The 15,368-nt window shown below is 44.5% G+C and overlaps 1 protein-coding gene across 4 annotated transcripts; it reads right to left on the bottom strand.

The window, feature by feature from the left end:
* Positions 1-1,239: 1,239 nt before the first annotated feature.
* Positions 1,240-15,095, bottom strand: nod1 (nucleotide-binding oligomerization domain containing 1). 4 transcript variants are annotated; one of them, XM_004571305.5, is made up of 13 exons: positions 14,923-15,095; positions 14,729-14,812; positions 13,461-13,659; positions 12,845-13,019; positions 8,588-10,400; positions 8,433-8,516; positions 6,078-6,161; positions 5,907-5,990; positions 5,547-5,630; positions 5,375-5,458; positions 5,104-5,187; positions 4,917-5,000; positions 1,240-2,464 (listed from the first exon to the last, which is right to left on the bottom strand). In XM_004571305.5, exons 3-13 carry the CDS (start codon positions 13,635-13,637, stop codon positions 2,392-2,394), a joined length of 2,826 nt encoding a protein of 941 aa, XP_004571362.1. In that variant the 5' UTR covers positions 13,638-13,659; positions 14,729-14,812; positions 14,923-15,095; the 3' UTR covers positions 1,240-2,391. The 4 variants fall into 4 exon arrangements, with proteins under 4 accessions (XP_004571362.1, XP_076745800.1, XP_076745799.1 ...); XM_076889685.1 differs by lacking the exon at positions 14,729-14,812; XM_076889684.1 differs by lacking the exon at positions 14,923-15,095 and having other exon boundaries at positions 14,729-14,908.
* Positions 15,096-15,368: the final 273 nt, after the last annotated feature.

The following is a 15,368-nucleotide window of genomic DNA, read 5'->3' as shown; positions in this document are numbered from 1 at the left end:
GCTGGCGTTAAATGAGAGCATGTTACGAGTGCAGTTAAATTATAGTTGCAACTCTGTAGCAAAACATTTCCAGAGCTTTCTGCCACGTGGCGTGGTCTTCCTCAGGAGATGACGTTATATCTGAGCTCATTACGGGACTTTGGTTACATCAGCACACATCCAAAAACTCCTGTAAATGTCACGGGAGGCTCGTTCCTGATCAGAGCCCACAGACCCACGCGTAAACACGCCTGGCGTTGCTTTACAGCTGGTACAAGAGCAAGCTGAGGAGTCAAAGTCACCAGCTGTCATTTCACCCATCGTCACTCGAAGTCACCCAGTGTCAGTGACCTTTCATACTCTGATGACACTTTAATCTCGATTCAGACTCTGTGGCTGTTTTCTGACGTTTCACAGCTTTCCTAGTGAGAAAGACCTCCACAGATAATTAAATAAGAGAAAAGTTCCAAAATTTTTAAGAGGCCACAATAAAGATCGTATAGATGAACTGAGACATAATGTTGACGTACGTCGTCTTCTTCTTTCATGTATGAACATATGTGAGGGATTCATTGCATGGTTAGATACATTTACACTGACGGAGGTGTGTCACAGCCCAGGCTGTAGCCAGGATCTACCCTAACGTCAGCCGAACGCCATCCAATCAGAGCCCTGTAAATCTGTCTTACAGAGTGATTAATAAAGTTAAACTAATGACAGGTGTTATTAGTTGCAGTGACGCCCCATTAGATGCTAAATGACAGTCCACACCATGATGGGAGCTGGGTGAACTCTTTCAGTGACCAGCCTCAGATTCTCAGTTCTCCAATGGCTTTTTGCATTATTGTGTAACTTGGGTCATCACGATGGGGCTTCCCCTGTTTGCACTGGCAGGCAGAAATCCCCTGCACAGCCTGCAACTCGCTGGAAAGAAAGAAAAGAAAATCTGGCACTTATTACTGTAGGCACATGGAGGCTGATCAATACTGGACCTTTGCTTATTCCAAAGAATAAAACAGTTCTAATGTGAATATATGAGACGGTCCTGCCTCAGACTTTATCCAGTTATTAGGTCTCTACTGTCTGAAGAAGCACAAGGTAAATGTGCTGGGTTCATGACGCTCCCAGCATTTTGGCCATCATCATCATCATCATCATCTTCTCATTTTGAAACCACACATGGTGAGCGAGGGAGGAGAACGAACCTGAAGCTAAGTAAAAGTAAGTGGTGGTGCAGACTACAGCCTGCTGAGGGAAGGTGTGGTGTGTTTATACCTGAACTCAGGTAAGTGGCAGAAAGCTGAGACAAATAAACCAATAAGAAAAAGAAGAAATCACTCAAAGATCAAACGAGAGGCTCTGAGAGCTGCTGGTTGCTGCTGTGTTTGATAGTGTGCACCGAGAGAAACAGTCCCAGCATGCTTTTTATCTGCAAACTGTGGGGTCTGAGCCCCGACAAACAATCTGTACAACAAAAGAATCATAGCAAGCTTGAATATTTCTGTATGTGCATCCATAGAAACAGGATTTCACAGCATGTAGGTCTGTTAGCCTGTGGGGTCCAAGCAGCTAGCAGCCTGGGTTAATGTTCATACTGAACAGCACATCAAGGCACCTGTGTGTAAGGAGCTCCGGCTCTCTGAAACGACCACGCTGCCTGTTTGTTTATTAAAGATTACCTGGACCAATCAGACGGCTGCTTGGACAATGTTTTTTAACTGAATCGACCACAATGAAGCATTTTGCTTTGTTTTCTTCCTAAACAAACACGCACAAACATTCCAACATGACTTGAGGCCATGTGTAAAACACGTTGGTAGTGATATACTGACGTGTTGGCCACGTCTGAAACAGTCGAATCAAAGTCTTCGCCCGTGTTCGACACAGGAACCGCATTCACACATTTGCCACTCAGGAGTGTTTGGGCTCCACTTATTTATTCTTGTAACACTTTTAACACTTTAGGTCACATCTATGCAGGAACACAGGAAAGAGTTCGAGACCTTTGAAACACCATCAAGTGAAAAACAGCATTTGTGTAACAGTAAGATGAATATAAAAGAGCATTTACAGTACACACAAAACAAGGTGTGCATGTGAGGAAGTCAGCATGCTGTATACTTCTTGTTTAAGCTCCCACTTCCTAACTTTTGTGGAAAACTGTGAAACACTTGTTGAAATTTTAGGGGAAAGTCCCCAAAATGAAACACGGTGATGTCGTTCAGAGATTTCAAAAAGAAACATTCTGGGTTTTTCGCTTAAGAATATTAAATAGATAAAAACACAGACAATGGAGGTGGTGCGACTTTATCCCCGCAGCATCGGGTGAAACTGTTTGCTGACACCAGCACACGGACCGAGCGCACTTCCTCCTTCACTCAGCTCCGTGCATGCGTCATGTGAGGTGCCCAGTCAGTGGAACCGCAGCCGCTTCTCCGACACAAACTGCTGCTCTTCCTCTTCAGAGAGCCGGTTTCCTTTCACGCTGCAGAAATACAATCAGACTCCAGTCATGCATTCACAGGGACAACGTTAACGACAGCCCCACGTAACCTGCAATTCACTCTGTGGATGCTGTCAAAGACGGGTCCAATGTGGATCCAGCTCAGCTCCAGATCGAGGAGATCAACACGTCCCCACCACCAGTTACTTCTGTTGGCACGTACTGGCCCGACACTTTAGATTATACTGTGTTTTTCTTTCATTCATCATCGGTAATATCTCAATAGACCTTTTACTGACGAATCAATAAATTCTGTCTCCGCTGAACATCTGAATGATGTTTTTCCTTCCTCCTCAGTAATACAGAAAGCAGAAATTTCCTGTTTTTTTACTGAACCTGAAATGACTTGGGACAGCTTCATTCCTCTATTTTATTCGCTCGCTGTCGGTTTCAACAGAGAAATAAGGGCCATCAGCAGAGCTACACCCTTTGAGCCTATTTACGCACTAGTCCATTATTGTAGGGTCTACCTTACAGTAGAGGCGCCTGATGATCAGATCAGTGGTTCTCAACCTTTTCACAATGAGTACCACCTGATAAATTCTAACGTACCACCCTTATGACCCGCATTAAAGTACAGTAGTGTGTACATGAGACAATTTTATTTCCATCCATCCATTCGCTTCCGCTTATCCTTTTCAGGGTCGCGGGGGCGCTGGAGCCTATCCCAGCTGTCATAGTGCGAGAGGCAGGGTACACCCTGGACAGGTCGCCAGTCTGTCGCAGGGCCAACACACAGGGACAGACAACCATTCACACTCACAGTCATTCGCACATTCACACCTAGTGGCAATTTGGATTATCCAATTAACCTATCCCCACAAGCTGCATGTCTTTGGACGGTGGGAGGAAGCCGGAGTACCCGAAGGGAACCCACGCAAACACGGGGAGAACATGCAAACTCCACACAGAAAGACCCCGGCCTGATGGTGGAATTGAACTCAGGACCTTCTTGCTGTGCGGCAACAGTGCTAACCACCGTGCCACCGTGCTGCCCAATTTTATTTCTTATAAGAATATTATTTATCTTAACTGTCATAAACAGGATGTGACGTAATGATAATAAAAACATCTGTACAGCATTAAACCATCACAGCAGGTGGGATATCCAATCTTTAAGTCAGTGGTTCCCAAACTTTTTTTGCTGGGCCCCCCTTTGTTTTACATGAAAAATGTTTTGCTCCACTGTGGTTTATTTCACTCCTCAAACATTTAGTAAACAATTAAGCAAATACAATAATCTGCAATAAATGACAGGTAGTAATAAAATAAACTACTAACTCTGTTACGCTGCGTCCGCACCTACACGGGTATTTTTGAACACGCAGTTTCGTCCACGTAAACGGCGTTTCCAATCACCGAAAACTGAGATTTTTTAAAACTCCTTTTTTGCGTTTACGTGTGGACGAGGAATACAGAGTTCATCACACACCGTCAGAGGTATGTGCCTTTTTCCACGCCACGCTGTGTCCACGTTATTGTTTACATGGGATGAATTGCAGAATAGCAGATAGAGACAAAATACTGTTAATCTGACTGTCTGCAGGTTTACACGCAGTTACTGTCCCTCCATTTACAAAGGCAGAGGCGTCACGGTGGGATTATTTTACGTGTAGTTGTTTTTTTTGTGTAATAATATTCAACATTGCTATCAAATCAAAAAAATCCTCTCTGTGCAAAATGGGTTTAAAAACATAAACAGCTGTTGGATCCTGTTTGTCTGTGATTTGAACCGAGGGAACAAATCGTGGCAGGATCAGCCTGATATTATTTGTATCCTGCTGTAACTTTACTGTATAAAGAGCAAACATCTCCAAAATGTCAGGAGCAGTTAGTCATTACAACAAGTGTTTGTGAACTAAAGATCAAGAATGTGGGATCCTGTTTGTCCGTGATTTGAAGCGCTGCTCCTGACGCAGGGAAACCAGTTCTGCAGGGAGACCTACCTCAGCACCTGTGCAGGTGAAGCCAAAGGGAAGATTTGCTTCACCATGTTTTCTAGTCTTTGGCTCAGAATGAAGTTGGTTTGGAAACATATTCAGCGATGCTTCATCTCCTGCTTTGCGTTTCTGTGGGCGCCTGTGCTAGCAGTGTCCAAGCCTTGTTTGTTTTTTTTCCCCTTTTCACACCGCGCCCCCCCTGCAATGGCTCTGCGCCCCCCCTAGGGGGCGGGCCCCACACTTTGGGAAGGTCTGAGCTAGCCCAACTTCAGTAACCCTGCAAACATCACTGCTGTTTAGTTTCCTGTCTTCGTTCATGTTGGAAGTGATAGCAGAGCATTCAACAGCCTCACAGTTACCGATCAGTCCCTAACTAGCTTAAGTTTGTGTCCGGAATAAGTTGGACTTCAAATAATCACCCACCCTCTGCTTGGTCTGACATAACCTTGAGGGGAGAATAAAAGACCAAGATGTCAATTTGAACTGATGCTCACCATATCTCTTTGAGTGCTTTGTTGTGAGCGAGGGCCTCAGCGAGCTGCCTGATCCCTTCCACAGTGAACCGGTTGCTGATTAACCTGCAGACCAACAAGCAGTGACTTACAAAGGACACTGAGCTGTGTAAGAGCTCCGATCCATGCTGTGTAAACAGGGTGCAGACTGATGCTGTGTTGTCCTCACCACAGGTGGGTCAGACCAGTGTTTGCCTGAATCATGTCAGCCAGGTGTGGAGCTGCATCATCGGTCATTTCATTCTCCACCAACCTAAAAAGCACAAACAGTAACGGCACACAGCCCTGAGACTGTAGTCACTCTGGAGAGGCAGCATTGACTGTGACGTAGCTCCACATCCATAAGGTCAACCATGCATTTAAGCGCTGCGAGTTCAGGTGGCGCATCCCAGCTCTCCTACATTACTGATGTCGACTGAGATAATACAGACTGCACGTACCAGAATATCCTGAGTGCCGTGTTCTCTTTCAGTGCTTCAGCCAGGCCCCGCCCACCTCTGGATGTAATGCAATTGGCCGACAGACTAGAAGACAAAAAAAAAAGAGTAAAGATTTTAATCAGTAAGTCTGAATGGGCGTTTTTATTTTTGTGCCGTTTTTATAACTTCCTACCTGAGGTTGGTGAGGCTCGGGTGGTTCCTCAAAGCTTCTCCAAATGCTTCTGCTCCCTCATCGCCGAGACTGTTGCCCCACATCCTGCAAAAATGCACAGAAAGCCTGATCAGGCACCTCGTTACCAAGTCCTTCCTCAAATGTTTGCAGCTGGGCTAAACAACACAGCTAAAAATGCCTCTTGGTGGGATTTCTCTCTTTGTCACATCTGGTTTCAGTCACCAGGGTTATTTCTGTTGTGCCCAAACGCTCAGAATAAATGCTAGAAACTTCCTCTGTCACCATTAAAGCTGCATTTTTACTTTGTTTCTTACGCCTCAGCACTTTGCTGAATTTCCTGGATGAACACTGAATTCTTACCCAACGTCGAATATTGACGAGCTCTTCTTTATGGCGTTGGCCAGATGCCTCCCACCAACACTGGTGATCTTGTTTTTACCAATCCTACAAAGTAATGTCCAAGTATTCAAGGTTAGTAATGTTAGTAAGGTATGTTGGTTTTTTCCCCAAATGGAGATATGTTTAACTTACTTGAGAACTCGCAGTTTGGGGCATTCTTCGATGATCTGAGCAACAAGCCTGGCTCCAACATCTGTGATGTTATTGTTGTAAAGCCTGAGGACACAAATGTAAAAATATAAATCACTGTGTGTTTTTGGTTTTTTAAAAAGTGATTCAGACAGGTTTTGGAGAAAGTGGAATAACATAGCGAGCTGCTTCATGCAGGCAACTGAAGCTGCGGTGCATTATAGCACATTTAAAGGACATCAAGTGTCGGCGGAGTGCTGAACAGAGGGATAGTATCCTCAAATAAAAAGAATTACAGAAGATAAGATGAAAACATTATTCCAAACACTGTAAGACATCCATAGTTGTTTGTAAAAGTATATGTGTCTATATAAACACCAACGTCCTCGCTGACACCAAACACTCCAGCCCAAACTGAGCAGTTTTCTAACTGCCTCAGAAACGTCAGCAGTGCTGCTGCTGCCTGCATCAGCGTCAACCCCTCCACCATCCGCCTGGATCTACTGTTAGCAATTTGAGCGAGTTGCTGCACAGCTCTTAAATTTGATAAACAAGTGTCTGCTGTAGATCTAGTTTCTACCAATTGCGTCTCATCTCCAAGACTAGGCATTACGTTCAGCATAAAGACTTGGAAAAGCTTATTCAGGCCTTTGGGCTGGATTACTGCAATTCCCTTTATTTCGGTCTTCAGTCTGCTCTTCTTCACAGACTGCAAACTGTTCAAAAATGCGGCGGCACGCCTTCAGACTGGAGCTGGGAGGTTTGCCTCTGTTACGCCTGTTCTAGCTAACCTGCACTGGCTACCCATTAAATCTAAATTAAAATACTGCTGCTTACTTTAAAATGATCAACAACACAGTGCTGAGCTACCTTACTGAACTCCTTCGATTGTATATTCCTGTTAGAGCACTAAGATGATCTACTCAGTTACTCTTGGTGCAGCCAAGATCTCGGCTGAAGTCTAGAGCTGACCGTGCGTTTGTCTTGGCTGCACCTGATTTGTGGAGTAACCTACTGCTATCCAATCATTTAAATCACGGTTAGAAACCTATTTATTTAACCTTGCCTATCTGATTTCTTGACTTACTCTATTTCTCTTTTATACATATCTTTTTTTGTGCTTTTGCTATGTTTTTATTTGATTTGCATTTCATGCTATTCCTGTATCAGTGACACTGACCTGTTAGCATATTTGGTACTTTGTTGGTCTTATAATATTTATGTTCTATTTTCTGTCTTTTTTGTTAAGCACTTTGGTATAGCGTTGGTTTTTAAATGTGCTCTATAAATAAAGTTGTTGTTGTTGTATGTGCCACACGTGGCTGGAGTGATGAGCTCAGAGCCTACAAACCAAACCAAGGATATTTATTCACTGTGGCCTGCTCAACGCAGAACATGGAAGTGGATCCTAAAAGGAAAAAATGTATCACTGAACAAATCCTGTCACAACAGCAAAACCTACAGACCGTTGCAGGCACAGTGAGCCAACCCGTTGTTTAGTAACATTTCTGAACCTTGGCAATGTGAAACAAGACGTGTCGAGCACAGAGCGTTTCTATTCAATTCAATTCAATTTTATTTATATAGCACCAAATCACAACAAAAGTCGCCTCAAGGTGCTTCATAGATACAGAGAAAAACCCAACAATCATATGAGCCCCTATGAGCAGCACTTTGGCGACAGTGGGAAGGAAAAACTCCCTTTTAACAGGAAGAAACCTCCAGCAGAACCAGGCTCATGGAGGGGCGGGGCCATCTGTTGTGATTGGTTGGGGTGAGAGAAGGAAGACAGGATAAAGACATGCTGTGGAAGAGAGACAGAGGTTAATAACAGATATGATTCAATGCAGAGAGGTCTGTTAACACATAGTGAGCGAGAAAGGTGACTGGAAAGGAAAAACTCAATGCATCATGGGAATCCCCGGCAGCCTATGTCTATTGCAGCATAACTAAGGGAGGATTCAGGGTCACCTGAATTCTGACTTACTTATTTCGCTCAATGACACAAATCAGTTTATAACTTTATACAACTACCACCCAGATAACTGGATCAGAGAGAGTTTGAATGCTGAGTGAGAGCAGACAGTGCTGAGCCTTTACTCTCAGATTCCTCCATGCTGTGTTAGCACTTCCACATCATTAGCAAACAGTGCACTGCTGCTGAAGTGTGAAGGAGTGAACATATACAATGGAAAACTGAACTGAACAGACTGGGCCCCTGGGTGCTACTGAGGTGTCACCGATCCCAATCTGATCCAAAAATCAGATCAGTCGCTCCCAAATGTTGATGTAATCACATCCAGCACCCTGATATAGTCTGTTGTTACGACAATGACTGGCTTTACAACGTTTACTCACCCCAAAACCTCCACAACTTTGTGTTTGCACAGCTCCTCTGCAAGAATCTCGATGCTGCTGTCGGACAGGTGATTCACACACAGTCTGCAGGGGAACAGTTGTATTAGAGCTCAGAGTTAAACGAAGCAGGTGTTTGAAAGCACGGCCCTACTCACCTCACTACGGTCATCTTGCAAAAGGAAGGCTTGAGCTGCTTCACCCCATAGTCACTGATGTTGTTGTTATCCATGTCGAGCCCCAGGACTTTCTGACGGTGCTGCAGCACAAAGTTCAGGGCGGTGCAGTCACCCGAGTACACGTTACAGTAACCCAGCTTGATGAAGCCGGCCGTGATGCCTTTCGCCGTCATCTGAGCAATGTCTTTGCTTCCCGTCTCGAATATGCACCTCAGCATCCACAGGAAGTTGGGCAAGACGTGAACTTTCTTGCCTTCCTGGCCGTCGTAGTGGGGTAAGCCACGCAGGTGCAACTTGACACTAGTGGAAAGGTACGACTTCAGCAGGGCCCGTTTCTTCTTCAGTAAGACGGGAGACACCAGATGTCCCATCAAGCCTCTTTGACTCTTGGACAGCAGGCCGCACAGGAACAGATTAGTGAACTGCAGGTGTTCGTTGGTTGCAAACGGCTTCTTTTCGCTGGGCTTTGAAGAGCTACTTATGCAGGAATCAAGAGGCAGACAAGACACCTTCCTTCTCCTGCTGCACTCTGTGAAGAACTTGAGGATGGAGCTGGCAGCAGCCTGCTCGTCCAACACCAGAGCAAAAGCCGCCAGGAAAGACTGAAGGGTGATGTGGAGGAACTCAAAGGTAGCGGAGCTCCCGCTGGCACCCTCCTCACTAACAGGTCTGAGAAAGCCGAGAGTCAGATCTTGCTCCATCACACCACACTCACTGATCTCCTCTTGGCTGGAAATGAAGCTGCCTCTCTCCATTCCCTGCAGCGCCAGCTTGGCAAACACAGCAAGAGGCCTGAGCCCTGCTTTGAACGTCTCCGAGGTGCAGCGGGTGCTTTTCTTCAGCAAAGACGGAGCAGGTGTAGCAGAGCGACTGAGGAACACTTCGGACAGCAGGAGGAAGATGTCGGTGAGCGTGATGCAGGTTTCGGGCAGATGAAAGCTGTCGTGCATTGTGTGCAGGTGTCCAAAGCTCTTAAATACAATCCAGCAGAACAGCGGGGTGGAGCACAGCCCACAGAGGTGGGGGCTGGCATCCAGCTGAATGGACACCAGCTCTCTGTGCTCCTGCTCCTTAAAGTGCAAATCAGTGTAAGTCTTCAGGTGATCTGGGGAGAACCCACGCAGAGCCACCTTCTTTCTGATCACCCTGCTTTGGATCTCAATCCCTGTCCGGGCCGTCAGCACTTTTTGAGAGCCCTTGAGTAATTTCCCACAGAGCAAGCTGATAAGCAGCTGGAGCGGGTTGGCCTTATCCTCCGGTGAAACCACCTCAGGCAGGTTCATCAGGTCGACGTCCTCCTGAATCTCATCGTAGCCGTCAAAGGTAAAAACGACTTTCTCTGGGAAGCGCAGGATGTAATCAAACACTTCATTGTCTGGATCGTGATCTGGGTAGCAGTTGTGTTTGAACAAAAGGTCTCTGAGAGAGATTTGTTCTGCGTCCTTGAAGGTGCTGAACATCCTACAGCGAAACTTAAAGAAGAAGACTGCATCCGTCTGCAACTCTTTTATGGACCAGAGGTTCTGGAGCTTCTGCAGAAGGATGGATTTTCCCACACCAGCATCCCCCATTACGTAGATGATTTCACCTTGGGGGTTGAAAGCTGCGTGATCTCCCAGGAGCTGGTCCACACTCTCTAAGAAGCCCAGGCTTTCATTGCAGTCATTTAGCAGTTCCATCACAGTGTCAGTGTAGAGGTCCTCCAGCCGCGTCTCCTCTTGCTGGCCATAGGACATGATGAAGCTGGTGTCCCGGCTCATGTCATGTCTTAACTTCTCACAGTATCTGCTGACTTAGTGCACATTAAAAAGTGTCAAAGCTTTGATCAAACTCATTCTTAAACAGATCTAGATCAGTGCATCTGTGCCGGATTCACAGCACTTCACTGGTTCCACATGCTGCCATGTTACAGCCTGATAACGAAGTAAATTCCAGTCAAGTTCAGCTCAAATTCCTGAACACAGTAGTCCATAATGACTGAAAAAACTCAGAACTGGTGCAAATGTATTGAAAATAAAAAACAAAACTTGACATGTGTAACTTTTTCCATGACACTCGGGTGCATCCTGTTTCCACCGTGGTAAATTCAGCTGATTGGGCATGGTTTGGCACACGGCTGTCTGTATAAGCATGTCAGTGGCAGCCATGAAGTCCATGAATCATCTTCAGGTCTCTGAGACAGCATTGCACAGTGAAGCACTGTGAATACTTTCCAAATGCACTGTAACTCACAACACTACCACAATAACAGCAGGTATCCCAGCACAGCAATACTATAATAATAATAATAATAATAATAATAATAATAATAATAATAATAATAATAATAATAATAATAGATTGGATTTATATAACGCTTTTCTAGGCACCCAAAGCGCTTTACAATACCACTATGATCTTCTAATCTAACTGTAGAAGACAAAACTCCTCTAGAAAGGCAAAAAAGAATTATGCGCACTAACATAGCTATTCAATTTTCCATGTGTTCACGTTTTTACAGGGTAGAGAACACATAAGCATGGGGGAAATCTAGAGTTTTATAAGGTGTTGCTCTTTGTAAGAACTACAAAAAAGTGAAGCAGAGAGAACTGAGGGAGTGGAGTGTTTACAACCCGAGTGCCGCCACTGCTCAGCTGTTTCATAAATGACCAAAAATAGCAAGAAAAACGTATCAGATTAAATAAGAAAACACAAGAGCAACTGGCCCAGTGTGAGAAAGCTCCAAAAGTGGAATATTCAGTGTAAATAGCTCCAAACGTTTAAATAAAGACTGACTGCTCATCTTGCAGCGCTGCTGTGTGTGTGTGTGTGTGTGTGTGTGCGTGTGTGCGTGTGCGTGTGTGCGTGCGTACGTGTGTGTGTGTGTGCGTACGTGTGCGTGTGTGTGTGTGCGTGCGTACGTGTGTGTGTGCGTGTGTGCGTGTGTGCGTGTGCGTGTGTGCGCGCGCGTGTGTGTGTGTGTGTGTGTGCGCGCGTGTGTGTGCGCGTGTGTGTGTGTGTGCGTGTGCGCGCGTGTGTGTGCGCGTGTGTGTGCGTGTGCGTGTGTGCGCGCGTGTGTGTGTGTGTGTGTGTGTGTGTGCGTGTGCGCGCGTGTGTGTGCGCGTGTGTGTGTGTGTGCGTGTGCGCGCGTGTGTGTTATCTGTAGCTACAGACGGGGGATTTCTTCTGGGTTTCTAAAGAGAAAAAAAAGTGTGTTCTTTATGATTTCGGTGCACCGTGTTTTATTGGTCATCACATGATTTAAGGGAGAATTGCAGCGTGACGTTGACTGGTTCCAGGTAGGGAAGCTTTTGTGTGGCTTAATTACATTTAGTTAAACTTACATGAAATTTAGACCAAAAGCCTGAAAGTATACAAACAAAAGTTAAACATAACTGATATCAGTTCAAATGAATAATAAGGTAAAATGTTACAAATGTGTCCAAATGTGTTTAATAATGTGAAAAGAAATCATAAAGAATAGTGTGCCCACCTAAAAAATGGCTGTCTGGATATTTTGTATCAAATATTGTTTTGCGACAGAGTGCAGGTTGCCTTCTGTTATTAGTTGTTTCTTAGATACTGGCTTTAACCACTGCGTTAGTTACTCTAGCTTATCTTACTGTATCTGTTACCCTGTTTTATCCACACAGAAATAAACTGTGAGGGCTGACAGAGCTGCTTTACAACGTTTGTCTCATGTCCAGCTAAATCATTTACTTTTACAGTGCATGTTACATCATTTAAATCTGTGAAGTGGGCAGAAATGTGCACTGAAATTGTGGCATCACTATTAACATTTAAGACCTTTGCATACTGAACATATTTTGCTTTTCAAGTGCTTTTAAGATATTCTGAGACTTGAGGAGGTGGTAAGGCTGCGCATGTTTCATGCTCTCACAAACAAAAGTTCTACAAGTTCAAGTAAAAAATAACAAATAAAACAGCTTTAAGTCAATAACATTCAGGGACTCCTTTAATCCTGCTGCATCAGCCTGATGGTTACTGTCGTTATTCATTTAAAACACCCACATACTCTACATATAACTTCAGTCACTCAAAAAAACCTCGCTGGTTTCTACAATTACAGTTTGAAATATAACTACACTTTCTGTATAATCATGTAGAAAATATACTGTTACTCTTGTTATAGATTCTTATATTCTACCATAACGGCTCAACTGGTAACAGCAGACTGACTTCTTACAGATGTGAGAGCTGTAAAGTATGAAAGAGGTCAAAGATAATGACACCTACTTGGATCAGTGTTAACCACCTTCATCACTGCTACATCTTCACTTGGGTTGTAGTTGATCTCTTCCAGCCATGGCTGCAGGTCTATGTATGCATCACATACTTTATAAATTATGAAGATGAAATATTCACAGGCCTCCTCCCCTTTGCACTGGACCAGCTCCAGGACTTTGCGCACCTAAAAAAAAAAAGAAAAAGAAAAAAATCATGAAAGAAATTCAAATTTATATTTAAAGTTTTTAAATTGTGAAGTATGTATGCAATCTACTGACCTTAAAGGAGAGGTCAGAGGTCAAATGTCATTTTATACAGTACTTTCGATATATTCACAAAACACACAACACCTGTAGGAATGATAGCTGTCCACCAATGAACTACTAAGTTGACCTTGAAGACCTTGATGGACGATAGCTGACGTGGGTCGTTAGCATGACCTCACCCTCCACAGAGTTTTACAAACACACAATCCAAACTTTTCAAGCTGTCACGTTTACACACAGAGTGATGACACGCACACATGCAGACACTATCACAAACATCACCTCCTCGGAGAGGCAGTCAGGAGTCGTATTCAGAGATTTTTGAGCACAGTTTTTGTCTGGGATCTTCTTTTTTCTACCTGATCAGCCTTGGTGGCAGTTTGCTGAACAATCTCAACATCCTCCTGACAGAAGAAGCCACAGGTGAACAGGTTGTCCAGGATGCACTGAATGCTCCTCAGCCTGGTCACGAGCAGCTCTCTGTGGTAGGTGAGGAGGCTGGAGCACGGCACCCTGGCTTCTTTTATCTGATCCATATTTACAGGACAACAGTCAGCTCTGTGGAACAAAAGATCAGAAACGACACTGCTGACAGCATTTCAACATCACATGGTAAGTTTCTTTCTTCTCCTTCCTTATTCTCAAGGGGGTCACCTTTGTGACTTGCACATGACACAGATGGTCACACCTGATGCCCTTCCTGACACAGCCATCCCAGATATTTCTTGAACCCTGTCATCACCCTTCGTGTTTGGAACACGCGCTAACCATGTAACCACTGTGACACGATTTTTGCTAAATCAAATGAACAAAGTGAGCAACAGGACTCACACAGGTTCACTTCTTATCATTTGAAACTGATGACAATTTAGTTACAAAATTGCTCGAGTACAAACAGCAGGGTCTCGTTCGTGCTTTCAGCCGAACCTTTGTGTGAATGTAAGGACTGTTTTACTGGCTCCTTTCTTTTAAACCCATTTTGCACAGAGAGGCATTTTTTGAAAAATGTATTGATGCAATGTTGAATATTATTACACAGGAAAAAACAACTACACGTAAAATAATCCCACCGTGACGCCTCTGCCTTTGTAAATGGAGGGACAGTAACTGCGTGTAAACCTGCAGACAGTCAGATTAACAGTATTTTGTCTCTATCTGCTATTCTGCAATTCATCCCATGTAAACAATAACGTGCACACAGCGTGGCGTGGAAAAAGGCACATACCTTTGACGGTGTGTGATGAACTCTGTATTCCTCGTCCACACGTAAACGCAAAAAGGTTTTTAAAAATGTGTGTGCGCGTGCACGGGGCCGTTCCCTGGAGGTTACCGTTTGCGAGGTAACTTTCCGATTCTGACCACACGTGAGCAGCCTGCATCTCTGAGCTCGGTCTGAAACACTGAGTGCATGAGTACCGGTGGCTGCATTTCACAAATACTGTAAACACACAAAGGCTGGCAAGAACTTGTCTGACCTGCAGCTCGCCAAACGCGGTTTACAGATTTATCACTTCCGAAGTTCGTGCTACAAATATCTTTCCCACCTTTAGTCACAAAGTAACACAACATTTTCCCGCTTTTACCCTCAATCCTGGAATGGCTCCGTTTTGTTTACGGAAATACAAACCTAGTGAAGAAGAGTCCGTAACTGGCATGAACGCTTAGCCTCTACCTCTCTTCCCTCAGCCGTGCTGACCCTGTTAAAGAGCACCTGAAAGGTGCCAATAAGAAAAAATGATGTCTCCGAAGTTCATTGCAGCCCACAGAAGAGTTACCCGTACTGGACGGTATCGTAGGTACAGAACCATAAATCAATCCTACCATTGTGCTGGGTCCACACCAAAGTTACAGCCGGGTTAGAAAAGAAAACTAAAACTTCTGTTAAAATGCACGACAGCCATTAGGCTACAGTTAGTGCCTGTGCCGCGCCCCTTAGAAAGCATCAGCTGTAGCCACAGATGCAGGAAGTAAAAGCGCTGTGAATGGATGCGTCATTTCTTCACGGGGTTTCTCAACCTATGCGTGCTGCGTTCAAGGTCCCGCTAAAGCTGTGGAGTCCTGCACGTTAGTATGTCCACCCATCTCTCTCTATTTTTAATTCTCTTATCCAATTGCTGGAGGAGAGGTGACGGGGTGGTGGTACACCTTGCACACGTCGTGTAAGTGTATCTATGCATAAATCCATAAATCCATGTGTAAATAAGCCCCTGTTTAAAATCTTTAAAATGAAATAAATGTGTTACAACTTGAATAAGAGTCAACACTAT

This window comes from Maylandia zebra, linkage group LG11 (genome assembly GCF_041146795.1).
Source record: "Maylandia zebra isolate NMK-2024a linkage group LG11, Mzebra_GT3a, whole genome shotgun sequence".
NCBI classification, from domain to species: domain Eukaryota; kingdom Metazoa; phylum Chordata; class Actinopteri; order Cichliformes; family Cichlidae; genus Maylandia; species Maylandia zebra.
This window is presented reverse-complemented; position numbering and strand designations above follow the sequence as displayed.